Raw genomic sequence first — 26,332 nt, 5'->3', positions numbered from 1 at the left:
AAAAGGTACCAAAGATTCAGGAAAATGATAGAACCAACCATTATGCACATAATTTGCACTTGTCATATTTGTTCTCTTAAAGAAGCTGGCAACGTAGACTTTTTACTCAGGTCAGAAAATAAAAATGAATATAAATCAACTTTTCCCATCTGATGAAAATAAATTTGTCGAACTGAAAGTCAAGATAAGACAAGACAAGACAAGACAAGACAGACAAGACAAGACAAGACAAGACAAGAGACAAGACAAGACAAGACAGACAAGACAAGACAAGTCAAGATAAGACAAGACAAGACAAGACAAGACAAGACAGACAAGACAAGACAAGACAAGAGACAAGACAAGACAAGACAACACAAGACAAGACAAGACAAGACAAGACAAGACAAGACAAGACAAGACAAGACAAGACAAGACAAGACAAGACAAGACAAGACCAGACCAGACCAGACCAGACAAGACAAGACAAGACAAGACAAGACAAGATAAGATGATACTTTATTGTCCAAGCGTGCATTTTTTCTTGGCTTACAGAAAAGGTCAAAATACAAGCAGATATGCACAGAATAATATTTATCAAATATTACTCTCCTAAAAATTCAATACGAAGAGAAAAATAAAACCTGACAATAATACGAATGGATCAGATCAGACGCACCTTTCAACCACAAGTGGGAGTTTATCACGAGTTATTACACAGTTGTCAAAGAAAGATGAAGCTATAGCTCCTCAGATAATCAAAAGAACACTTGTGAGGCAGCATGGTGAAATCAGGCGCTCGTCAAAATAATCACAGTTAAGAAACTGGCATTTTTCTGTCGGTTTATGAATTTTTATTGATTTTTTTTATTTTATAGCTCAACACCTTTCATGCCAATTAAAGAACACATTTCTGTGTGGATTATACTGAAAACATTGATTAAACGCACAAGAAATGTAAATTTTCAGTTTAGAAGGACTTTCTAGCTAAGGAAATAACTAATCTTTGGCGGCCATTTTCTCCCTAATTTTCCCTCTAAAACCAGATGACCCCCACCTCCTTCTTTGCAAATATCACCACTTGCATTGTATTCAAGATAAAGGGATTTTTTTTTTTCCTCCAAAGCAAGACAAATGAACAAGTTTTAAGATGATACCAATAACTCTACATGCACCAAAATTGACGAGAGCCTGATTCCACCGTGTCGTGACACACTTATGATGAAGCTATAGCTCCTAATTTAACTGTCCCCGTGGTTCATGCGCCCCGCATAATTTAGCAAAATTGATCATTTTTGCATATTTCTGATAATTTTCCTTTATCATTCTTTGTTAAAATTAACAGAATAGCATAATTTCACAATTTTGGGCTCAGTTGGCATAATTTTAGACTTTTTCTTGCATAAAACGGAGGGGACAGATTTAATCCAAAGAATACTTATGACGAAGCTATAGCTCCTGATTTAATCCAAAGAACACTTACAACGAAGCTATAGTTCCTGATTTAATCCAAAGAACACTTACGACGAAGCTATAGCTCCTGATTTAATCAAAAAGAACACTAAGGATGAAGCTATAGCTCCTGATTTAATCCGAAGAACACTTACATTGTCTCCAGACTTTGGGTCAAACATGCTGGCGTAAAACGTTCCCCCGGCTGCCCAGACCGTCTTATTCCGAGGCACGTAGCATATGCCACTCACAGTCGAGAGAAACGTGTCCAGCTTGTGGATGAGCTTTCCATCGATTGACCATATCTTCAAACTCTTGTCAAAAGAACCGGTCAGAAGCCTTTTGAAAGACGGAAAAGGGCAGACATTCTTTGAAAGATATTCATATTATAATCATCATCTGATTTAATAAGCCTTACACCAGTACAATAAAAATGAAAAAGGCAACATTTATAAATACCTTGTTCATTACTCCTCACTTTCAAACATCTACGTAGCAATATAACACAAAAGTCATATGTCAGATTTTGACAATATAACACTGTGTGTATTAAGTTTAAAGACTTATTTAAGCCCTACAAGTGGTACAGATACATTTTTGTCTTCATTAGTTTTCCCACCACATAAAAGTTAATATTGACAAAGAGTCTACCTAACAAGAGGGGCCACTTCTCTCTTTGAGCCAATTAAAAAAGTGTCCTCAAAATTCGGTGGCGCCCTCTTCGCAAATGCGCACCCTTTGCGAACAGAGTTACCCTACTTGAGTTTAAAAAATCAAAGTGAAACTAGCAAGTTTTGGAATAAATTTTCGGAAGAACGCTTTTTTAAAATGGTTACGCTGACAAAAAAAATTCTTCCGGAGGAAGGGGTGATTGTTTTCTTCGTTTAATTTGACTTTAAAATGAAAGGCGAGAGGTCATTAAAATGTAAAAAACCTAAAACTCCGCACTGAACGAAGCCAAAGTGCTGATGAACAGCAGTCGATCTGCGCACGCAAGGAGGTGCTATTCCTATTCTTCTTCTGGAAAAACGAAAGAGAGCTTCAAAACAAGACTGCAGCGCCATCTGAAGCAAAGAGCGAACTTCCGGCGGACACTTTTTTGACTGAGTGGCCCATCTTGTTATGTACAATCTTTGATATTAACATGCAAACTGACTTCTTCTTGTGCCTTTACAAAATAGTTTGAGCAACAAAACCTAATTCTACTGTTGAAAGATGCATAAATGACATGGGATAATATAGTGTACAGTGAAGCCCTTAATAAAAACACAGGGGCAAGATATACGGTCGCTTTTAAGGACAAGCAGGCTAACCCATATTTCGGGGATTTCCAGAAATCTTGACCGACATCAAAAGTGGGCATTGCCCTACCTATAGGAGCAGTTTGGTTTCATTGGTGTGTATATTTGTTTGGGTATAGAGGAAACTCTCCTTGTCTTTTAAAGAAACTGAACAAGCGGCAAAAACTTTACCTTCGATGTTCTCAAAACAGAGTTTTTCGGGATAGTCCCCTTGTGCCTGAAAACGACCATATTATGAAACATATATACACGAGACAAACGGAAGAGCACAGAAAACTAATTACAACTTGTGATCGTACATGACAGAAACACATAGCAAAAATATGACCCCCCCCTTCCCCACCCCAAAGGGCAGTGCTACTGACTGAAGTGTCTTTAGGCCATTCCTAAAGGGGGGTTATTAACATGTTCTTATGCACAGTAAAATTGTAAACGAGCTGATTTATCAATGTCATGCTCATAACTGTGCCGGAACAGCATTGGTGCTTTTTCTTTCCTCATCCTTATTATCATCCTTTTTTCCTCTTCTTCTTTTGTATGTTTGTCACACTCTCGAGACCCGCTATTTCCGGGGTGCCTTGATAGTCGAAGCAGACTTTGTGCTGTTGAAGCTAGAGAGGTGAGCAGAGTAAGTCTGCTTCACCATTTGGACTTCTCTGTTGACATCCACCCCTTGACGTTTATATGACCTTATGCAGTTGCGAGCACGTAAAACCTTACTAAAACTAAACTAAAAAATATGCGTAATATCTTACCATGAGTTATTTTCATTGTCTTTAGCAAGCACAAGGCAAGCGATGCCAGCATCGTGAACAATATTGCTGTGAAGGAAAGGAATACAAATGTATATATAGAAAATTTTGCAGAAAAAAAAGAGTGCAAACAATGCTACCCCATAACCAAAGAGGGAGGGAGGGAGGGAGGGAGAGGGAGAGAGGGAGAGAGAGAGAGAGAGAGAGAAAGAGAGAGAGAGAGAGAGATAAAGAGAGAGAGAGAGAGAGAGAGAGAGAGAGAGAGAGAGAGAGAGAGAGAGAGCGAGCAATGTAACAGATTACAAAGTTCATACACCGATCCCTTTCCCTTTAATTTCTCTTAGGTCAAAAGTGTTGTAAAAAGTTCAATAAGCTATAATTTATCATGTATAATTTATCATGTATAATTTATCATGTATAATTTATCGTGTATAATTTATCGTGTATAATTTATCATGTATAATTTATCATGTATAATTTATCATGTATAATTTATCATGTACGGATACATTTTGAGATGTCAGACACAATCATGACAAAATGCTCTGAAGTTACAGAGTGTGAAAAGGGCACCTCTACTTTTAGAATTTCAGAATCAAGAAACATTTTTCTGGGTTGTGACATAAATACAAGGATGATAATAATAGCATAATAATAATAATAATAATTATAATAATTATAAAAATAATAATGATGATGACCACATTAATAATAATAATAATAATAATAACAATAATAATGATGATGACGACAATAATAATAAAATTAATAATAATAATAATAATGACAACAATAATAATAATAATAATAATAATAATAATAATAATAATATAATAAAAATAATCATAATCATAATAATAACAAAAAAAAGCATTTGTATAACACGTCTCCCCACTCAACAGCAGACTATAAGCATGTTACAATTGATCTATATTATTAGCCCCAACAAATATAAGGAGAAAACTCAGAAACATTCTCAGCTTCCCATGAAGCATACAGTGCAAGCAGCTGATTAACCCTATTGTATTCTCCACATTTTAGAATACTTCTAGTACGAAGATCTCTTTGGAACTTTCAGTATTTCTCAAAAAATCATTGTGACAGACTGCTGTGCAAAGCCTACAGATCGGATTACCGAGTAAATTTCCTCTTTCGAAAGAGGTGGCACAGAGTTCCCCACGTCGTATGGATACGATAGTAAAACATGACGTACGGATAGGGTTAAGTGGTGGCACAGAGTTCCCCACGTCGTATGGATACGATAGTAAAACACGACGTACGGATAGGGTTAAGTGGTGGCACAGAGTTCTCCACGTCGTATGGATACAATAGTAAAACACGACATACGGATAGGGTTAAGTGGTGGCACAGAGTTCCCCACGTCATATGGATACGATAGTAAAACACGACATACGGATAGGGTTACGCAACGTTACGTACTTGAAGACAGGAGTGAGACTGTAGTCACCGGTGTAGGAAGAATCGTAGATCACCAGACGCTGATCATAGCTGGAACCATTAGAACATTTGAAATGACCTTATGCAGTTGTGAACGCCATAAAACCCCATACTAAACAAAACAAAAAACATTTGAAGTGACAAATTATGCAATAAAGAATTTTTGTGAGAGAACAATCAATTGCTTCAAAGATGCCTGGCTTTTTTTTATATTCATTCCCAGCTAATCCTTTCTATAAATATTTGATTTTTTTTTTTCAAGAAACTACAAAAATATGAAAAAACAAATGCCACAAAAAATTGTCCTCAAAGAATAAAAGATGCCAGGCTTATATTCATGTGCAATAAATTCTTTCTTTCAACAAATCTGAATTTATAAATGAACTAAAATATATCAAATAACAAACAATGCAATACAATTTTTTTCTCAAAGTACAATCAATAATGACAAAGATGTCCGGCTCATATTATTTATTGCAGTAAATCCTTTCTTTGAACAAATTAAAATTTTGTAAAGAACTAAAATATCTTGGAAGTGAGCTTACCCTGCAGAAAATATCCTGGACTCATGACAAATAATGCTCCGAACTATATCGGTATGTTGTTGAGCAAAATGGAGCAGCTTGTTGTTAACATAATGGCCACACTCCTTATCTGAAAGAAAAGACAGAAGTAGAAATGTTTTTTTACATTCCGTAAAGTAAAATGTGAATAAAGTAAGGTAAATAGTCGGGTACTTAAAGTACACAAAAAGAGCTTCACTCAACAGATACAAATGGAAAAAGACAACAGTCATTTTTTAAATTGTTGCTTGTGGTTGTTATACTTACTTAGACACCAAAGGTGTTTTATCTTTTTAAGCTGCTCACACTTCTTCAGAAAATTCTGGATTGGGAAAGTTTGTCCAGTTTATTTTCTGGACACAATAGTTTCATAAATATCGGGCAGCTGAAAGGGAGAATTTTCTTAACAGAGAAAAAAACCATAGTAAAAACGGATGTCTTGAAAAATAACTGAATTCTGCAGTATGCGGCACAAGTTTTACCACGGCACCAGTTTTACCACGGCACAAGTTTTACCACGGCACCAGTTTTACCACGGCACAAGTTTTACCACGGCACAAGTTTTACCACGGCACAAGTTTTACCACTCTTACCACAGTTGAGGCAACCATCATGACCATAAAATAGATGAAGGGATGCCCATAGCTAAACATTACAAGTGCAGAAACCGGCAAAAGCCAACATTTTGAACGATTATCTTAACAAAAAACCCTTATAAAGTGGTAAAACCATAACTCAAAGCAGTTCTTACACATATTTGTCAGTAGGGTCATCATTATAATTCCTTGAACTCTTTAACTATGACTGGTAGGTACCACCATCCAAGACGAAGTTATTATTGTGTTATGGTATGGGCTGTATATAAAAAAGTACGAGCTAACAAGCCTTTAGTTTGACCCGGAAGTCAAAGATAAATGAATTCTACGTCTGGGTAATGCTTTATTGATCAGTTTGACACGAAACAAGCGGTTTTAAAAACGTATTATGTCGGGTCGCATTTCCACAAACCCGAGAGAATTACACGGAAAAGTGATTTTAAATCGCATGGTTAAAGAGTGAAATCTAAATGTTGGAAAAAAAAATCCCCAAGCAAAGACTGACCTTCATCGAGGGTGTACACTTTGACACCTCCACTGACCCCACACACCAGCTGGTGGCGCCGGGGATTTATTGCCATGCAGTACACTGGGACCGTCATCTACAGTACAACAGTACAAACAAAAAAACCTGATTACAATTACTTTTCTGACACTATGAGGACAAACATAAAGGGAATAGAAACAAAGTTCTGAAAATAGTCAACAGTAGAGGCTGGCAGAGAAAGTTTTAAGCTCCGCAGAGAACACTTTGCCACTTCATCTCGCCGATCGGCGATGTTTACCACCCAGTTTCTTTGGATTTTCCCCAAAATATGACGGCAAAGTGTCAACGTTCGAAAGGCGTCAACATCTGCCAGAAAAATGCTGACATCTCAGAGACTTCTTCTTTATTTACATCTGCAGTAACTATGACCAATGTCTATTTGCCATCTGCTGTAACTATGACCAATGTCAATTTGCCATCTGCTGTAGCTATGACCAATGTCTATTTGCCATCTGCTGTAACTATGACCAATGTCTATTTGCCATCTGTTGTAACTATGACCAATGTCTATTTGCCATCTGCTGTAACTATGACCAATGTCAATTTGCCATCTGCTGTAACTATGACCAATGTCTATTTGCCATCTGCGGGTAACTATGACCAATGTCAATTTGCCATCTGCAGGAAACTATGACCAATGTCAATTTGCCATCTGCGGGTAACTATGACCAATGTCAATTTGCCATCTGCAGTAACTATGACCAATGTCCTGTAGTGTAGCAGTTAGGGGGTTTGCCATCTATAACCAATGTCCTGTATGTAGCAGTTAGGTGGTTTGCCATCTATAACCAATGTCCTGTATGTAGCAGTTAGGTGGTTTGCCATCTATAACCAATGTCCTGTATGTAGCAGTTAGGTGGTTTGCCATCTATAACCAATGTCCTGTAGTGTAGCAGTTAGGTGGTTTGCCATCAGATGTAACTATGACCAATGTCCTGTAGTGTAGCAGTTAGGTGGTTTGCCATCAATAACCAATGTCCTGTATGTAGCAGTTAGGTGGTTTGTCCTATGACCAATGTCTGTAGTGTATCAGTTAGGTGGTTTGCCATCTATAACCAATGTCCTGCATGTAGCAGTTAGGTGGTTTGCCCTATGACCAATGTCCTGTAGTGTAGCAGTTAGGTGGTTTGTCCTATGACCAATGTCTGTAGTGTATCAGTTAGGTGGTTTGCCATCACATACAGGAGAACAGAGTGCGATTCCTGAGTGCGGGAAAATCTTTATTCTGTATCTCTGTCTTTTTAACATTGTTATATGTTATTATTTAAACCTCAGTACAAAAATTCCAGATCACTTTTTTGAATGCATGCCTCTTTTTCTGAAATACTGCTGTATTGGCTGGGACTGGGGTTAGGAAGTGCACAAAATTGGCTGGGGCTGGAAGGGTTAACATCAAGAAACAATGCTATACAAGAAATTTGTCCAATCATTTTTCTTTTACTGTAAGGAGGATTAATTAAAATAAGGGGGCAGTGAAAAGGTGCTGGTTTCTTTGGTGGAATTTCTAGAAGTGAAAAATGTAGAAACGAAGCTGTAAACAAACATGTGACGTTGACCCGTCGACGAGAGCTTTTACGTACGTTGATGGTATCCACCACTCCTCCTCCTGTGCCCCAGGCCACAATCTGCGCGTCATTAGCGGCCGACAGCATCACTTTGGCATCAGCCCTGCATAAAAATATTACAGGTAGAAATTCATCCACATTTGTCGGGAAACTTACAAAACAAGACACGGATGCTGACTATATCTCTCACGACGTGGTGGAATCAGGCGCTCATCAATTTTTGGACATACAGAGTTATTGGTAACACTGTAAAGCTTGTTCATTTGTCTGTCTTTTGATGAAAAAATTCCTGTCTATCTTGAAAAGAAGTCGAGATATTTTGGATTGAAGGACGTAAGGGTCGCTTGGTTTCAGAGGCAAAATTAATGAGGAAATGGCCGCCAAAGTTTAGTGATTTTCTAAGCTTGTGAGCCTTTATAACTGTAAATTTACAATTTGCATACCTTTAATCAACTCTTTTCAATAAAATCCACACAGCAATGTGTTTTTAAATGGACATACAGGGTCTTGGGCCAAAAATTCAAAATTCCATAAAAATTGCCAAATTATAGATTGAAAAAACGCAAGATTCTTCAATTTCATTATTTTGACGAGCGTCTGATTTTACCACGATTCCTCACATTTTATTTAAAAACATTATATATATGCGCATTTAAGACAACATGGATTGACAATGGCAATTAAAAGCCCAAGCATTGCAGGGTAAAAATCGAAGACTACCAAAAAGCATGCAAATAGAAAAAAATAGACCACTTCATATGACAAAACACTGGTTACAAACGAAAATGCAACATCGTTGTCAATTAATCCAGGAATGAGTTACAGTGTGATATATAAACAAAAGACCCCCCCCCCCCCTTCAAATTCTTCATTTACAGCCATCTAGCACTACCGAAACAAGTTTAATTTCATTGGTTGAGAGTAGCAACAATGAGTAAACTTATTATAAAATAAAATATCACACAACATTAAGATGACTCTCAGTAGTTTCCAGTCACCTGAGTGAAATCATAAGAACATTTTATGCAATTCTTAAAAAAACAAAACAAATGAAAGTTTAATGAATATGAAGCAAGACCAATCATAATTTAAACAAAATAATAGCAACTTATAAATTGAACTCAGGACAGGAACAAGCGAAGAAAAATTAATGTTATTTAAATAAATAACATTAAAACCCAATCGCATTCTGAATAAATTCTAAAATAAAGTAATATCTCACCAGAAGAGGAAATCTGTGACCCATCCTTTATGTTCATAGAAAGTTTGAACAAGCCTGCCTGTCTCTGCTTCCCAGGACTTGACAACGCCATCTGTCAGAGAGAGAGAAATCAAACAATCAGAAAGGCATATCTAAAAAAGAAACATAAGTTTAGTTTTAGTAGAGGTTTTACGGCGCTCGCAACTGCATAAAAGGTCATGAGCGCCAAGGGGTGGTTGTCAACAGAGAAGCCCTTACAGGGAATCAGACTTACTCTGCTCACCTCTCTCTAGCTTTAACAGCACAAAGTCTGCTTCAACTATCAAGGCATCCCGGAAATAGTGGGTCACAAGAGTGTGACAAACATACAAAAGAAGTAGAGAGGAAACAATGACGATAGTAAGGATTAGGAAAGAAAAAGCAGCAGTTCCCTGTTGCAGGTCAGGGAGGGGGGGGGGGGGAGGGGGGAGGGAAAGAAATTTATTATAAGTCAGTGTGTACCTGCAACAAAACTTCAATATACCTCCTTTGCATATATTATATGGCCGTCGTTATTCGGACTCGAGTCCGAATAACATTTTTTTATATTCAGACTCGAGTCCGAATAAAAAAAATTCTTATTCGCACTCGAGTCCGAATATGAAAAAATGTTATTTGGACTCGGGTCCGGAAAAAAGGAAGTGTCTTCGTTCTATAGATCTAAAGTTCAGGGCTTCCCATTTTCCGCCATTTTTTAGTTTCCCCCACACCTTTTCTGCCGATCCGATGCCCGCCGCCTCATTGATACGCCCCCCCCCCCCCACCCCCCATGTTTTCCACTTTCTTTGTTGTAGAAAAAGGTAAAATTGAAGATTAGCAGACCACCTGGCACCTGCATACTATGAGCTGTGTAAAAAAAAAAGACCGATTCGTTCAAATACACAAGCCTGTGTCATCTCGATCGTTCACCAAGAAAAAGTTGTGTTGCTGTGTAGAGCTGAGCATACGGCAACTTTTGATTCCATAGACCAGCGCACAATTTATTGCTTAGATCTCCGTCAAGACTAGCTTATTATTGTAATAATGATCAGTTGCCGGGGGAAAAAAGACTGACGCGTATGCGACGTTCAACGCCCGGACCGATAGTGCCTTCCCCCCCCCCACCCCCCTCCCCGACACGCACACAGCCACACGTGTGCAGGCCGCCCATCCGACCCCAACACATGCTAAGGAGCCATCTCTAATTGCTTCTGATGATCTATTGACAAATAAACATTTATTAAAAGCGCTATATATAACTTTTCAGGCCGGCCTCAAATTCATCATAAGATAAAAACTCGGCTCCTGCTCAAAACGCCATTTTGCCCGAAGAGATCCCCGTCTCTACCCAGCCTGAGGCGAGTCACGACTGAGGCAGGACAGGAAGCCGGAGTCACGAGTCACAGGAAGTCGGAAGTCGAAAGTGATGTCATGCTGGACAAGAATCAGAGTCCGAATAACATTTTTTCATATTCGGACTCGAGTCTGAATAGTCACTTCGATATTATATTACATCTTCACCTACTCATGTTTTCCAAAAAGTTACAATAATGTGAGGTTACTTCTCCATCCCTGCTCAGTTTCTGACGTGCTCTTTCTCTACATATATTTAGATCTAGATATCCAGATCTAGATATCTAGATCTAGATCTCTAGAGATCTAATCTAGATTCTAGATCTAGATCTAGAATCTAGCTAGTCCTGCAGGGTAGGATTACCTTCAAATCCTAAAATGATTTCTCTTCTGACGGGATTATATCCTACTGCGGTTATAGAACGAGTGTGTGTATCCCGCACAGCATATTGTTTTTCCATAGCCATTTTGGACTATTGAGATGGGTAAAACGATATTCTTATAATTCCATCACAATACTTAATACACATATATTCCATTTGAGTTGACCATCAGTCATATATTTTCCGCCATTATTGTATTTCATAGCAACACTCTTACAAAAATACTACTTCCGGAAACCTGCGAGTTCACAGTTCAGAGTTCACTGTTCAGTTCACAGTTCAGAGTTCAGGGGTTTACGGTAAACGCGAGACCAAAACAGCAAGAGAGTAAAAAATAAAAAGGCCGTACACCATAAAGACAGATTTAATGCCTAATTGACATGGGATTTGGGAAAAAAAACAATCTAATAGACCAATAAAAGCCCAAGAAACCTCTAAGCTCTTATAACAGTTCGCAGCAAGTCTTCTCTCTCCGTTTCTCCACTCCTCTCCGCCTAACATGATGAATGTGTTGCCCGCTCGTTCTGCTGGGTGGGGAAGGTTGAATGAGGAAGTTGTTGTTGTCCCACGAAGGCCTGAATCTGAAGCAGGAAAACCCCATTTATAGCCAAGAGCCTTGCCTACTTGAACAATGGCTGCCCTTCTTATCTAGTTACGCCTGACAGGAAACCATGTTTGGTCTATTTACAGAAGCGATCATGTTTACTCTCCGGGCTGTCTTTTGCTAAGTTGTGGTCAGCTGTGTTTGATGTTATGTGCCCCTTCCCCCTTTTTTTTTATATTTACGAACTTTTGACTTCGGAAATTCTCGATCGATCTAATACGCACCAGGAAGTGTTTCGCTCTGTTATCTATTTTGGCTATCAGGTGCAATGCGGTTTTCTAGTTTAGGAAAAGAATAAGATAAAGAGAAAAGCTTATGGCAAGTTATGGTGGTGACTTGATCTTCCACACAAGCAAACGAGGCATGATTGAGTGTGACTATGGAAGGTAAGGCAATTAAAAAAGTGTAAAGATATTAGATATTAAGATCTTATTAATGTCAAGTTTGGTAATGAGTAGATTCAAATCCAGTCTTTCTCGAGTAGAACCAGATCTAGAGACTAGAGATCTAGATCGAGATCGAGATCTAGATCTTGATCTATACTGAACGCAAATGGATTTCTAGTGTAGAAAAGGTTATTTTTATTGAAATTGTTTAACAGCTGGATGATTTTTTAGGTTCTTTTCCGTTCGAAAATGTGATTTTCATTGAGCAGGGACGAACATCTTCGACTGGTATTTTTTATCGGCTCATTTAATGTCACAAGTCACAGTACTTAGACACAGGGACGCACAACACGCCTAGTCCATTTGGCACAGTTCAATATCTTGTATGCCCTCCTTGGCCTTGGGCTTCAACAACAGCTCGACACGTTCTGGGCATAGAGAGTGCGTCAGTCTGTTGGCGGTAGCCGGCTGGATGTTGCCCCACGGCGCCCATGCCTGTTGAATGTTCTGCTCCAGTTGTGCTGCGGCGCAGTGGCTTGCCTTGACTGAATGTTGTTAAGTTGTCGCTAGAGATGGTCCCATAAGTGTTTGATTAGGTTAAGGTCAGGGCTGAGTGCTGGCCATGGGAGCACTCTAATGTTGTTCTGCTGCAGGAATGCCACAGTTGCCTGTGCAGTGTGCGGGCGCGCGTTGTGGTGCTGGAACACCAAGTGGAGGTGTCGCTGGATGTAGGGGAGGACCGCCGGCCTAAGCACCGTGTTGATGGAACGTTGGTCGTTGATTCCATTGTCACGCCTGCGTCCGAGGTTTTGGAAGACGACAGGGCTGACCTCGTGATGCGGTCCAATGGCGGCCCTGGTGATGACCCTAGGGCCACTCCAGGCGTTGGCTTCCATCATGTTGAGGTCTGCGTAGCGTTCACCATTCCTCTTCCAGATTCTGACTCTTCCATCCACTTTGCTGATGCAGAATCGACTCTCGTCAGAGAAGAGAATGTTTCTCCATTGCCTTGATGTCCAACCTTTGTTGTCTATGGCGGGAAGTAAGTCCTCAGGTCTGAAGTCATCGCCCCACGGTCTGGCCAGATATCGGTCTAGAATATATATATATATCTAGAATATTTAAAACATATTCAATGAATTGAAAATATTTCAAATATGAGGGCTGTCCCACGGAAAACCGGAATTTGGCTGTAATTTGAAAAGTATTCAATATTTTCACATTCTGTAAACGCACATGTGTAAAACAATCATTTAGGAATTTCCCGATTGAGCACCATGAGCATCACACGAACCAAACGAACACAGCAGTTCTCCAAAGTTGGCTACTCCCTTGGAAAATTGGTCAAGGGTAGAAGTGAGGTCTGTCATTCGGCTTCTGACGGCAAAAGGTCTCAAACCTATAGAAATACAAACTGAAATAAAGTCAGTTTACGGGGAGAAAGTAATGGCAAAGTCACAGGTATATGAGTGGTATAGTAAGTTCAAAGCTGGGAATACGGATGTCAATGACAAAAGTTCACCCCGAACCTTGTTTTTCTGCCAAGACTGAGGACAACAAGAGTCGCTTTAACGAACTCATTCAAACAGACAGACACCTAAAACTTCGCGAAATTTCTGAGTCGCTAAACATTTCAAAGTCGACTGTCCATAGGATAGTGTTTGATGAGCTGCACTATTGAAAAGTGTCTGCTCGATGGGTCCCAAAATAGCTGACAGCTGACCACAAGACGCAACGTGTTGAAGTGTCTGAGACTTTGTTGAATCGTTGTCGCCAAGCTGTCACGGGAGTCATGAACATATCTAGAGACCTCCAACAATACGATGAAACATTCCTGAGAAGCATTATTACAGGTGATGAGATTTGGATACACCACATGACCCCTGAGATGAAGAGGGATTCAATGGTTTGGAAGTACATGTCTTCACCTCCCCGAAAAAGTTTAAAGTTCAGCCATCGGTGAAGAAACTCATGGCCACTGTTTTCTGGGATGCGAAGGTGTTCTGCTTCTTGACATTCTGGAACCAGGACAAACTGTTAATGCTTACATATGCTGGTTGTGCGCCGAAAAAGACCAGGACGGTTGTCCAGCGGAGTAATTTTGCAGCATGACAACACAACGCCACACCCCGCAAACACTACGAATGACTGGATCCAAAGGTTCGGCTGGGTAGTTCCGCCACACCCCCCACACAGTCCTGACTTGGCTCTGTCAGATTATCATCCTTTTGGACCAATGAAACGCCATATTTCTGGACAGCGATTCACCGACAACAAAGACCTCATGGAAGCCGTGAAAGATTGGTTGAAATATCTTGACAAAAAATTCTTCAGGGAGGGTATCTTCTCCCTGATCCAGTGATGGGAAAAATGCGTCCAACAAGATGGTGATTACATTGAGAAATATAGCACATGTTGATGTATGATGTGTTACATTTTTATTTTAATAGGACAACGAATGTTTCTTTCATGGACCTTTTCCAGTTTTCCGTGGGACAGCCCTCTTACATCTAGAATATAATTTCAAACAAAATTAGAATAGAACTGCTGTGACAACTGTGTCTTAAAAAAAATTCATGAGTATGACAAGTCACACTTTTACTGTTACAGCCTTTGTACTGTTCAAAGATGTAAGAACTGAATAAATTAACCCTAGCCGTACGCCCTAGGGTCATTTTGTACCACCAGGGTTGTATTCTTCACGTTTTAGAATATTTCTAGTACGAAGATCTCTTTGATACTTTCAGTATTTCTCAAAAAATCATTTTGACAGACTACTATGCAAAGCATACAGATCAGATTAACAAGTAAATTTCCTCTTTGAAAAGTGATAGCACAGAGTTCCCCACGTCGTATGGATACGATAGTAAAACATGACGTACGGATAGGGTTAAGAAGTGGAGGTTGCTAAATGTCTTGATGCTTTATCCACTTGCTTGATTGTGGTAATTAATGAAACAGTAATTTATAACCTGGGCTTACAAATGAAGAATAATATGCTTTTACCATAGAAGATGACTGGATGGATAACAACAACAACCTCAGAAGATGAGAAATGCAGTTGAACAATACTGGAGTTTGGAGAAGATATATCGGAGAAGATGGTCCTAAATGTGTAATGGAAATTTATAATCCAGAAAAACTTATGATTTAATCTGCTTCATGGAAGGAGGGATACACACCAATTCGAGAAGTCCACACAGCCTTATCAATAATGTGGTTAGGCCATACTCTATGGTGGAGAAATTGAAATTCAAGACAAATGTTCACAATTCAAAGACTTCCAAAGCCCAGTGGTGGTGGGTAGATTAAAATGTGGATGGGGCTCCGAAATAAGAGCAGGGTGAGTTCAAAAGTAAGATTTCCTTTGTTTAGAGGAAACTCTAGATATATAACTTTTGTGAGTGTGTATGATTATGTGTATGTGTGTCACGTGTCCACACTCCTACGCGCAGTACATACACACGCACAATACAACAGTAGTAACTGGATAAGGCCAGGTAGTCGCAGAAAGCAAGACATTCCTAACAAGGGCTTAATGAGTGGCGTGGGTGGCCGAGTGGTTAAGCTACCGGACTCGTAATTTCGTGAGATTGTGGGTTCGGTGGGGGTTCATGCCGCGGGTCCGATGTTGTGTCCTTGGGAAAGGGACTTTACACGAATTTTCCTCACTTCACCCAGGTGGGAATGGGTACCCGGCAATAGACAGCGAAAGATCTTAATAATAATAATAGATAGCATTTGTATAGTGCATATCCCCGCTCAACAGCAGGCTCTATGCGCTTTACACTATATTATTACCCCAGCACACCATAGAACACTCCGAAACATTCTCAGCTTTCCGGGAAGCATACAGTGCAAGCAGCTGAATAAGCACTCAAGCACTAACAAACTGACAAGAGCCTAACCACTAGGCCACCGACGCCACATCTTGTCAGTATGTTTGTGTTTTAGTTTAGCGCCTATAAGTGGCTGCTTGCACTGTATACTTTCTAGGAAGTTGAGGTTGTTTCAGAATGCTATCGGGTCTGCTGGGGTAATAGTATTGATTGTGAAGCGCATAGAACTTGATGTTGAGCAGAGGTTTGCGCTATACAAATGCTATCTATTATTATTATGAGCCAGTGTTTCGGTTACTGGGTCTCTGGGGAAAGTGTGTCATCATATATATACATGTACTTTCCCCGGTTGTCAGGGCTTGTAAAGGAAGAGCCCTCTCTAACAACAGTTTTTGCGAGGTCTCCTTTTTCTTTTCCCATTTTACAAGCTAGAGTTTCATTCAGAAAGGACTGTGGGAACTGGCTCATCCTCTGCCAAGCCCTAAAGACATTTGTGAAGTGTGCTGACAAAATGAGTATCTTCTCATATCTGAGCTCCGTGGAAATAGATATCACGCTTATAGGTGAAGTTTTTACAATTTCTTAGTATGTAATAATATAAAGTATGTTGTACATTAAAAATATAGCATCAATAGAAAATCTACAAATTTGACCCGCATGTTGATTTTTGACCAATATCTCCTTTTGTGGATGGCGAAAAGTAACTCATTTTGTCAGCTCTCCTCACATTTGATTGGCTGTTAGGTTACTATTGTTGTAAGTGGTGACAAAAGTGATTGGATAAACGATCAAGCAACATGTGTTCACTGCATGCAACTAGAGGCAGAAGATTCTAAAGCAGTGTGAATGGTTTCATCTGATTATTTTGTTCATTAAGAAACATTCATTTACATAGGGAAAGAGTTGTGATGGGAGTCATCATCATCCGGTGCCTTGCCGACTGGTGTGGGCGATCATGGACCTCCACTTCCATCTGTCTTTCGATGCAGCAATGGTGATGGGAGTGGGTGGGGCTTAAAAAAATAATATAACCCTTCTTTACTCCCATCCTCTGCCAAAGCCCCTCACTTGCTTTTATGCTGTCTTGCTTAACCTAAAGTTTCATTGATATTGATATTAGCCAGAATTACTTTTTTCATAACAGATCGTGCTGAGCAGACCAGAGAAATACTGTTGGAGGCTGTAAGACAAACAGATGAAAAGGCTCTGGAATGTCTCTTTACTGTCTTCAACAACGAGGATGCTCGCTGTATAAAATCCATCCTAGAGCAGCAACCCTCAATTCTGACTCAAGTGTGTCGTCTTGGATTTGTCAGGATTGTTGAGTTGATTGTACATTCACAGTTTCTTGACTTGACCAGATATGGAGTAAGTTTGTTAATATGCTGCTGATAAACCAATATATATATATGTGAGGCAGCGCGGTGGAATCAGGCTCTCGTCAAAATAATCAAAGTGAAGAAACTTGTATTTTTCCGCAGGTTTGTGAATTTTTATCAGTTTTTTATTTTTTTGCTCAACACTTTTCATGCCCTTTAAAGAATTCATTTCTGTGTGAATTTTCTTGAAAAACGTTGAGTAAAGGCACAAGGAATGTAAATTTTCAGTTACCACGGACTCTTAAGCTAAGGAAATAACTAATTTTTGGCGGCCATTTTCTCACTTATTTTACCTCTGAAAACAGGTGACCCCCACCTCCTTCATTCGCAAATATCTCGACTTGTATTCAAGGTAAATGGATATTTTTTTCATCCAAATAAAGACAAATGAACAAGCTTTAAGATGATACCAATAACTCTACATGCCCCAAAATTGACGAGAGCCTGATTCCACCACGCTGCCTCACATATAAGTTTTTGTGTCAGCTTTTGTGTAAAAGGATTATAGTGGAGCAGTAGGGCCCAAATTATATTTGATCACTTTTGAGTGCTTAGAATAAGTTGCAGTCTGACTAGAAATAGTTGTATACATTCAGTAAGTCAAAGATTAGAGCTTTCATAAGTAACTTATCGGGATTTTAAGTGAACCAGGATTGTAAGTGGTGGGATCTTAGGCAGAGACTACTGTATACATACATAAGTTACCACATTCTAGTTGGTGTCTTTTGTAAGGCTTGGTTATGGATGCAGAAACCAGCAAAGCACTCCAAGGGTACGTGAATTAAAAGAAAAAATGATGGCGGGACCTACTAGAAAAAGCTAGTTAGTATTTCAATATATATCTTTACTTTTTAAAGTGTTTGGTAAGATTGAACTTTGGTGGACTCAACACAGAACAAAGCCGGAACTACTTTTGAGCCAAGCTGTGCAATGGTCCGCTCTTTTGTTACTGTTTTGCATGTATGCGTGTTTTTTAAAATTAATATTGTTTCCATGCCCCCCTGAAGCCCCCCACTGTTGTTATGGCTAGTGCACATTAATAACACATGATGTAAACACAGTGGGTCACCACAGTTCAATCCAGCCCAGCCAAGTGTTTTCATATATATGAGAGATAGACAGAACTGAAATGTTTTTCTATCTGTATAGAATTAATGTTTTAATGAATGTTTCTAGTTACTCATGTTTCTGTTGCACTGGGGTTGTTTGCCATTATTGTATATAATAAAGCAAAAGTAAGAACTCCGTCGTTTCTAAATGAAGAAGGGTAATTTAATGATGAAAATAATATGAGGTCTGCCCTCTCTGGCTTCACTGACAAGACTAAATAAATCATAATGAGCATGAGTACATGTGATTGAAACAGGAAGGAGGAGTGAGTAAAGATCACTAAGATCAGACAATCTTTGTTGTGAGGGTAGATAAATAAAAGTACAATTACAGGGACATAATTCAACATGTTAATATAGGGACCAACAATCCAGGATTTATTGTTTCCCTTCTGTATATTGATAAAGCAATCTAATAGTCTAACAGTTTCAACTTTAGTTTGACTGTTCGTGAATTTTTATTGCATTGTATATTTTTAGTGAACACATTTTCAACTTCACTGCGAGACTGTTTTTCTGGTATAAAATTTTACACATATGCATTTATATTATATGTATAATACTTTGTTTTACGTACACATTTGTGTCGATTCATTTTTAAGATGTGATGTCTTTTTCATTGTAATGCGCATTGAGCATCTTTTAGGAAATGGAAATGCGCAGTATAAATGCTATTTATTATTGTTATTATTTTATATTCCTTTCTTTTTGAAAACATTTTTAGAGAGAAAGCCTCCAGGCGTGCTGTTTTTTGGGGCATGTGGACTTGACGAGACTTCTGCTAGAGCATGGAGTCCAGCCGGGCCAAAATGTGTGGGAGGAAGACTCCGAATTTTATGTGGCGAACTTGAACGGTCATGTAGAAATTGTGGATATGCTGTATGAAAAGTTCCCTGGTAAGAAGTTCAGATGTTGGTAAAAAGATTCTGTACGTTGAAACATTTTGGATGATTATTGCTTCTCTACTTCTTCCTCTTGAGATTTTTTTTTTTTTCCTACTCTGATTTATTTGATAAATTTAAAGGACATAAAGGTACAGATCTGGTTTGTTGAGAATGTATCAATGAAAGAGTGATATATAAAAATAACTGTCGGACAAAGACAATAGACTTTATGATGTCATCTTAGGTGCTTTAGTCAGGGATGCCACTTTTCCACTTTTTTCTGGTATTTCCGGTATTTTGATCCTGATCCGCTATTCCGTTATTGAGACCAAGATAGAATGTGTACACCCATTGCTTATGTTTATTTGTCATTTCTCTCTATGTAGCCTACACCCTTTGGGTTTCAAATTGATATTCATATGTTCGCGAGACCCTGGCGCATGATGGATTTTCAGCTATTTTCAAAAAAGTTGAGTGGCATCCCTGTTTAATGAATGGTGGGAAATATTAAAAACTCCCGAACTGCGTTATATTTCTAAAATATATTTATTACTTAGAGTGTGATATTTCTTCTTCTCCTTCTCTCATTGCTCTATGACTTTGGTGTTTATTGTATAAGAGAAGGAAGTGTCTATGTACTCCCCGATTGGGGTCTACATAGTCATGGTGTATAGGTGGACCCCAAAATGTTGGATTGTGATTGGCTCGCTGAGCGAGCGGTAGTTTACATTGGTTACAACAAAGATACTACACCCTACGGTAGGCTGTACTATCTTTGGTTACAATGCAAGGCTACTGGTCATCTCGGGCTGTGTGTCGATCTAGTGTTACTATAATTTATTTATTTTAGCCCAGAGAGAGAGTATAATTTAATGAATAAACGTATCTAGATCTAGAATCTAGATCTAATCTAGATGTCTAGATCTAGATCTAAAATCTAAATCTAGACCGAACTGCACACTCTTGGCTGGTTGCACAACAAAATCTAGATCTAGATCTAGATACGTTTATTCATTAAATACTTTCTCTTGGCTAAAATAAATTAATTATAGTAACACAAGATAGACATACTACCCGAGATGATCAGTAAGTAGGCTTAGCAGCCTTGCATTGTTTTGTAACCAATGTAAACTACCGCTCGCTCAGCGAGCCAATCACAATCCAACATTTTTGGGGTCCACCTAGACACCATGACTACGTAGACCCCAATCGGGGAGTACGTAGACACTTCCATAACAGAATATCTGTACCTGCTTCTGTAATAACTGTATGCTGTTGCGAAAGGCATTAAAACTTACATAATTTGGCACATTTCAGAGTATAGATATCTGTTTTATAGATTTTGAAGTGTTTTTAAATGTTGAACTGTTATGGTATAAAAGAGCATCTATTCTATTTGTGAAAGTTCGTCACTTTGGCCTCCTAAAACTTCCCAACCACTCAACTTTCGATTTTGACAAAATTAATGGTGGTTCTGAATCATTTAAAGGGTGCACAGTTTTATTGAGGAGCCTGAAGTCACTGTAGTTTAATTTTCAGTTTTTCGTTAGTTTCGTTTAGATCTAATCCTGGGAAAGTCTGTATAATGTTTAGTTGTTTTATAGGTCCAGTTTATAACACACAGCAGACAAGATGACGAAGAGTATAGAAACAAGAGTGAAGGCATTGATGGTGAAACTCAGACTGCCTGGGTTTTTTTATTGTTCTTCAATTGCCAAAACCAATGGCCAGCATTGTTTACATGCTACTATGCCAGGTTGGCATAGGTAGGCTAAATCGACATTACAGTCCGACTTCTAAGATGTCATTGTAAACAAGTGAAATTTCCGTTCACTAACCGTGCGTACCTTTGAAATTCTGGAGTGTACAACCACAAAAACGGAATAGAGAATCAATCTATACATCTCTCTATATCTAGAACTCCTAATTTTTTGCATCTCTCAAGATTTACTGCTCCATTCAAGTAGAGTATAAATATGGTAGGCCAATGACTTTCAGTTGATGTTAATGCACCGATCATACCTTTCATCGAAAGGGGGTCCAGCTAGTCCATTATAATGTCATATAACAAATTTTGAATGATTGTAGAAATGAGTGCTCATTGCATTTCCGGGTATTAAATACTGAACGACTGTTATGTTATTGGCTGCTACTCATAATGTAGCTTCATTACATTGCTGTTCGCCTCACCTAAAATAGATGTGTATAATGGTGGTGTCGGTGGCCTAGCATTTGGCTCTCGGACTCGAAGCCATAAGGTCGTGGGTTCGAATCCCGTCAGGGGCTCAACGTTGTATCCTTGGGAAAGGCACTTTGCTCAAATTTTCCTCACTTCACCCAGGTGGAAATGGGTACCCGGCTATAGACAGGGAACGATCTTGTCAGTTTGTTAGTGTTTGAGCGCGTGAAATCCGCAGCTTGCACTGTATGCTTCCGCGGAAGCTGAGAATGTTTCTGAGTGTTCTCAGAGGGTCTGCTGGGGTAATAATAAGTTATAAAGCGCATAGAGCAAGCTCTTGAGCAAGGATGTGCGCTATATACATGCAATTATTATTATTATTATTATTATTATTATTATTATTATTATAAATGAATATCCTCAGAATATGTGATGAAGGAAAATGTACGGTACTGCCTGATGTACGCTGCCTGCCAAGGAGGTCACCTTGCCCTGGTGAAAAAGTGGATCAGTGCCATAACAGACGTGAACAGTGAAGTGGAGTTTGTCGCAAGTCTCTCTGCCTGTGAAAATCAGTATCCTTTGTTCACAGTTTGCTCAGGTGAAGGCATTTCTACAGATTTTTTGGGTCCCTCTAATGCTTGTGATTTTGCACCTGAATTGTTTTTTGGGGGGGGGGTTTTGTGGTCCAATTGAAGAGACACATTATCAAAATTAAAATAAAGGCATCACACATGTGAGAGATGTAATTTGATTGCCATGCTGAGTATTTTAATTTTAGCATTTTTTAGCCCTATTCGTACGTCGTGTTTTACTATCCTATCCATACGACTTGGGGAACTCTGTGCCACCACTTAACCCTATCCATACGTCGTGTTTTACTATCATATCCATACGTGGGGAACTCTGTGCCACCACTTAACCCTATCCATACGTCGTGTTTTACTATCATATCCATACGACTTGGGGAACTCTGTGCCACCACTTAACCCTATCCATACGTCGTATTTTATTATCATATCCATACGACGTGGGGAACTCTGTGCCACCACTTTCTAAAACGGAAATTTACTCATTAATCCGATCCGTACGCTTTGCATAGTAGTCTGTCAAAATAATTTTTTGAGAAATACTGAAAGTTTCAAAGAGATCTTCGTACTAGAAGTATTCTAAAATGTGAAGAATACAACCCTGTGGGTACAAAATGACCCCAGGGCGTACGGATAGGGTTAAAATGTTTTGTTGTTTTTGTATCACAGGTGAACATATGGAAGTGGCTCTTTTCCTTTTGACGGAGCTCAATGCAAACTTCACAGAGGCAGTCTGCAGGAGTTTTCCTGATTTTACCAGGAGACTTATTCTGTCAAACTTTGTGAGAACAGATGAACGAAAGAATCGTAAGGTAAGAAGCTGTCCAATGATCTGGTGTGGTTTGCTTCTTCTAATTCTTTTTTTAACTGTTCCAGTGGTTCAAAGCTGTTCAGGCAGAACGGAGCCATAGTGTATATAGATTGTGCTAACTCGACATAAAGTGCAACTTGTGGGTGGTTGGCGGGTGCTGTGGTGTGGTTTGCTTCTTCTTTTCTTTTAAACACCTATCGTCTTTATCTCCCCTCCTTCTTTTTTTGTGTTTGTTACTCTCTTGTAACACCTCTAATCTTCGGCACTTATATGACCTTATTGTGTTGCAAGTGCTGTAAAACACTCACTAAAGCTAAAAAACTAAACTGCAACTTCACATGGTCAGATCATTGAAATAATTGGATTGAAAGATAGTATATCAGTGGTATTATAATAAATGCTTCTTCCGTGTAACTGGTTTCTGGAAAAATATGTCAACTCTGAAAAAAAAAACCCCACCCTTTTTAATTCAAATGATGAAAGAAGACATACAAGTTTGCAACAGAACTGTTATGCTATTTATAGAACATTCTGACGATTGGTTTTCCCTCGTAGTGTTATCCGAGAGACATTTTTGTAAGCTTGTTTGTATATATATAACTTTTTTCAACATATTTGTTCAGGTTGAGGTTTTGCATATTTTAAAAAAATATTTGAGAATGTTTCTGATGTTGTTACTTTTTACTTGTTCATCCTATGTTGCCGTTAAGCGTCGAGGGGAGATGCAGTTTTCTATGGTAGGCCAGCTCCGCAGCTCTTTCAGTAGTGATGATATGTTTTCTTAGGGTTTCTTTGACACCCTCGATCCACCTTTTGTGTGGCCTTCCTCTTCCTTTATAGCCTGAGTGCTTGGTGTTGTAGGCTCTCAAGGCTGGCTGGTCAGGTGACATGCGTAACAGGTGGCCAAACCATTTTATCCTTTGTCTTTCAAACATATGACCACAACAAAAAGGAATGACAATATAAACCATATACAGAGAAAGAAACAGACCACGATCTTCCGCCTACGAACAGTACATATACAGCTCAACTTCCACCTGAACAGAATAAACCCGGAACTTCCCCCAATGTGTCCTTTGTGTGACTGCATATGAGACTGTGGATCATCACCTGTTCCACTGCACAGCTCTAAATGACATCAGAGCTACCCTTCTCCCTCCGAGACCTAACATTGACAGCACACTCTATGGAACATTATAGCAACTGCAACAAACCTGCACTTATCTCTACATGGCATTGGACAGAAGGGCGAGAGCCCAGTTGTTGCTGGATCGATAACAACAACAACAACATTGTCTTTCTATGTAATGCAGGCAGGACTCAGTGCCGATAGCTGCTCTTACTTCTTCATTTCTCTGCCTGTCTCGTCTTGTGATGTTAAGGGTTTTGCGGAGACAATTCATTTCGCTTGCGGGGATTTTGCTTTCATGGGTTTTGCTTAAGGTCCAGGTCTGGCACTGATAACATAATGTTGGTTGTTGTTGTTAGCGGTCCAGTAGCATCTGAGCGTTAACTTTTCTGCATGATGCCATTCGGTAATAGTTGCATGTCTGTTCTAATTGTTGTCTTGAGGAGGAGAGGCAATTAGATGTGTGGGGTAGCTTGGGAAGAAAACATCCCCTTAAATCAGTTAGTTTTCTACAGAAAAACAGATGATGTTCCACTGTCTCTGAGGGGTAGTCACATAGTGGGCAGGCAGCAGACTGCTTTACTCCAATTCGGTTGAGATGTTGGTTGAGGGGTACATGTTGTGTTCTAAGTACATAATGTTGGTGTGAATATTGAGGTGATAAGCTGTCTCTTTGTGTCCATGGAGATGTCTGGATGAGACAGGAGGGGTGCCAGCTGGTACGTGTTTGTGACTTTGAAAATTCTCCTTTGAAAAGTTCCTCCCAATAGAACAATTCAATTTGTATGAAAAACGTTTTAAAAGAACCAATAAAATTGTTTTATAGTTATTCGTCTCTGTTATACGTTTCTCTCTCCATTTTTTTAAAGTTTGTAAATCTATTGACTGTTCTTTAGTTTGATCAAATCTGGTTAGTGGGTGGTTGGCGGGTGCTCTGGTGTGGTTTGCTCCTTCTTTCTTATCAAACATCTATCGTCCTTATCTCCCCTTCTTCTTTTTTACGTTTGTTACTCTCATGTAATGTGTCATTTATTGCTGTATTACGTGGTGCTCTAGAGTGCGCCTTGCGGCCCAATACCTCCGATTTCAGCTCTCCAGCTCCAGGTCCTAGGTCCTACGCTGGGAGCACAGGGAGGAATTGTTACCGGTTCCCACCCGTAGCCAGGACTTAATGCGGTCCTTTTCCGCATGATGCTCCCGTCAGAGGACTCCTAGGGCTTTTAATGACGTGGTAGTGCCACCTACCACCTCACCCCGTCCTGGTAAGAGCATTGCCAGTTGGTCCAGGGCTGCTTATTCAACATATTCACAGCTAACCTCCATTACACTGGCCGTTCCCTATTCGCCACCAGGGACCCGCTAGTGTGCAGAGGCGGACCAAACTGTTGAGCACATCCTTCAGCACTGCAAGACACACAGGGCCCTCAGACAGGAAATGTGGCCAACCCCACTGACGCTACAAGAGAAGCTATACGGGCCGATGAACTGAGCCGGACGGCCCAATTTATGACAGATACCAGACTTTAAGTGTGATGCGATCGAGAAGAAGAAGGCTCTCTTATAACACCTCTAATCTTCTGGCGCTCGTATGACCTTATGCAGTTGCGAGCGCCGCCGTAAAACCTCTATTAAAACCAAAACTAAAAATCTGGTTAATTTTTGTTCTTTGATCGATGTCTTTTCTTTCTTTTCAGTTTGAAATGTCGGACCTGCATTTATTTTGTCTCCTTCCTTCCTGGTTCATCGTGGAAAACTCTGACGGGGACGGAGATAGTCTGGGAGAAGACTTTTCCTCCAACGTTACTTTGACGATCGACGTGTCCAAGAACAAGCTCAAGGAAGTTCCTCATGACATCCTTTGGTCCCTGGATAATGTCGTTGAGTTGAACGTGAGCCACAATCCACTGTTGACCGCCATCGCTGATCCAGTCGGACCGGTTGAGACTATTGACCTGTCTCGAAACAGGTAAAACTATTAAGACATCCTGGCCTGCCTGCTCCTCATTCGAAGTGTGTAATTTGACCAAGTTTCAGCGTTCACTGGCTTGTCGTTGGTTTTTTTAAGATAGTGTGGTCATGAATCTTTTTCCCTTTTTTGTTTCTGCTCTTATTTACCTTTGCGCTTAAATTTTAATGATCTGGGGTAATTGGTATGCGCACTGATTATATATTCCAAATCTTATCATGTTTGTGCTTGCACACACTCTCTCTCTCTCTCTCTCTCTCTCTCTCTCTCTCTCTCTCTCTCTCTCTC

The 26,332-nt window shown here is 39.5% G+C and overlaps 2 protein-coding genes across 4 annotated transcripts in view; one reads left to right on the top strand and one right to left on the bottom strand.

Annotated features, from left to right (window-relative positions):
* LOC101855522 (uncharacterized WD repeat-containing protein alr3466) overlaps positions 1 to 11,405 on the bottom strand; it is a gene marked incomplete in the record, with an annotated part of 40,630 nt that extends 29,225 nt beyond the window's left edge. Inside the window, 8 exon segments of the mRNA XM_035972212.1 lie at positions 1,587 to 1,770; positions 3,488 to 3,553; positions 4,925 to 4,993; positions 5,488 to 5,596; positions 6,607 to 6,703; positions 8,229 to 8,316; positions 9,436 to 9,526; positions 11,150 to 11,405. Of these exon segments, the coding sequence (XP_035828105.1) occupies positions 1,587 to 1,770; positions 3,488 to 3,553; positions 4,925 to 4,993; positions 5,488 to 5,596; positions 6,607 to 6,703; positions 8,229 to 8,316; positions 9,436 to 9,526; positions 11,150 to 11,252 (807 nt within the window).
* Positions 11,406 to 11,533: 128 nt separating this feature from the next.
* The window catches only part of LOC101854118 (leucine-rich repeat serine/threonine-protein kinase 1), a 64,175-nt gene continuing 49,376 nt past the window's right edge, over positions 11,534 to 26,332 (top strand). For 2 of the 3 annotated variants that reach the window (XM_035972211.1, XM_013087632.2), the window contains exons 1-6: positions 12,321 to 13,200; positions 17,142 to 17,365; positions 19,210 to 19,381; positions 21,973 to 22,149; positions 22,808 to 22,950; positions 25,773 to 26,044. In XM_035972211.1, coding sequence (XP_035828104.1) covers positions 13,122 to 13,200; positions 17,142 to 17,365; positions 19,210 to 19,381; positions 21,973 to 22,149; positions 22,808 to 22,950; positions 25,773 to 26,044 — 1,067 coding nt within the window. In that variant the 5' untranslated portion in view covers positions 12,321 to 13,121. Of the gene's footprint in view, positions 12,159 to 12,320; positions 13,201 to 17,141; positions 17,366 to 19,209; positions 19,382 to 21,972; positions 22,150 to 22,807; positions 22,951 to 25,772; positions 26,045 to 26,332 lie in introns of those variants that run through there. The other variant, XM_005107575.2, reaches the window with a different exon arrangement.

The sequence above is a fragment of the Aplysia californica genome, unplaced genomic scaffold (assembly GCF_000002075.1).
Source record: "Aplysia californica isolate F4 #8 unplaced genomic scaffold, AplCal3.0 scaffold00613, whole genome shotgun sequence".
In the NCBI taxonomy this organism is placed as follows: Eukaryota; Metazoa; Mollusca; class Gastropoda; order Aplysiida; family Aplysiidae; genus Aplysia; species Aplysia californica.
This window is presented reverse-complemented; position numbering and strand designations above follow the sequence as displayed.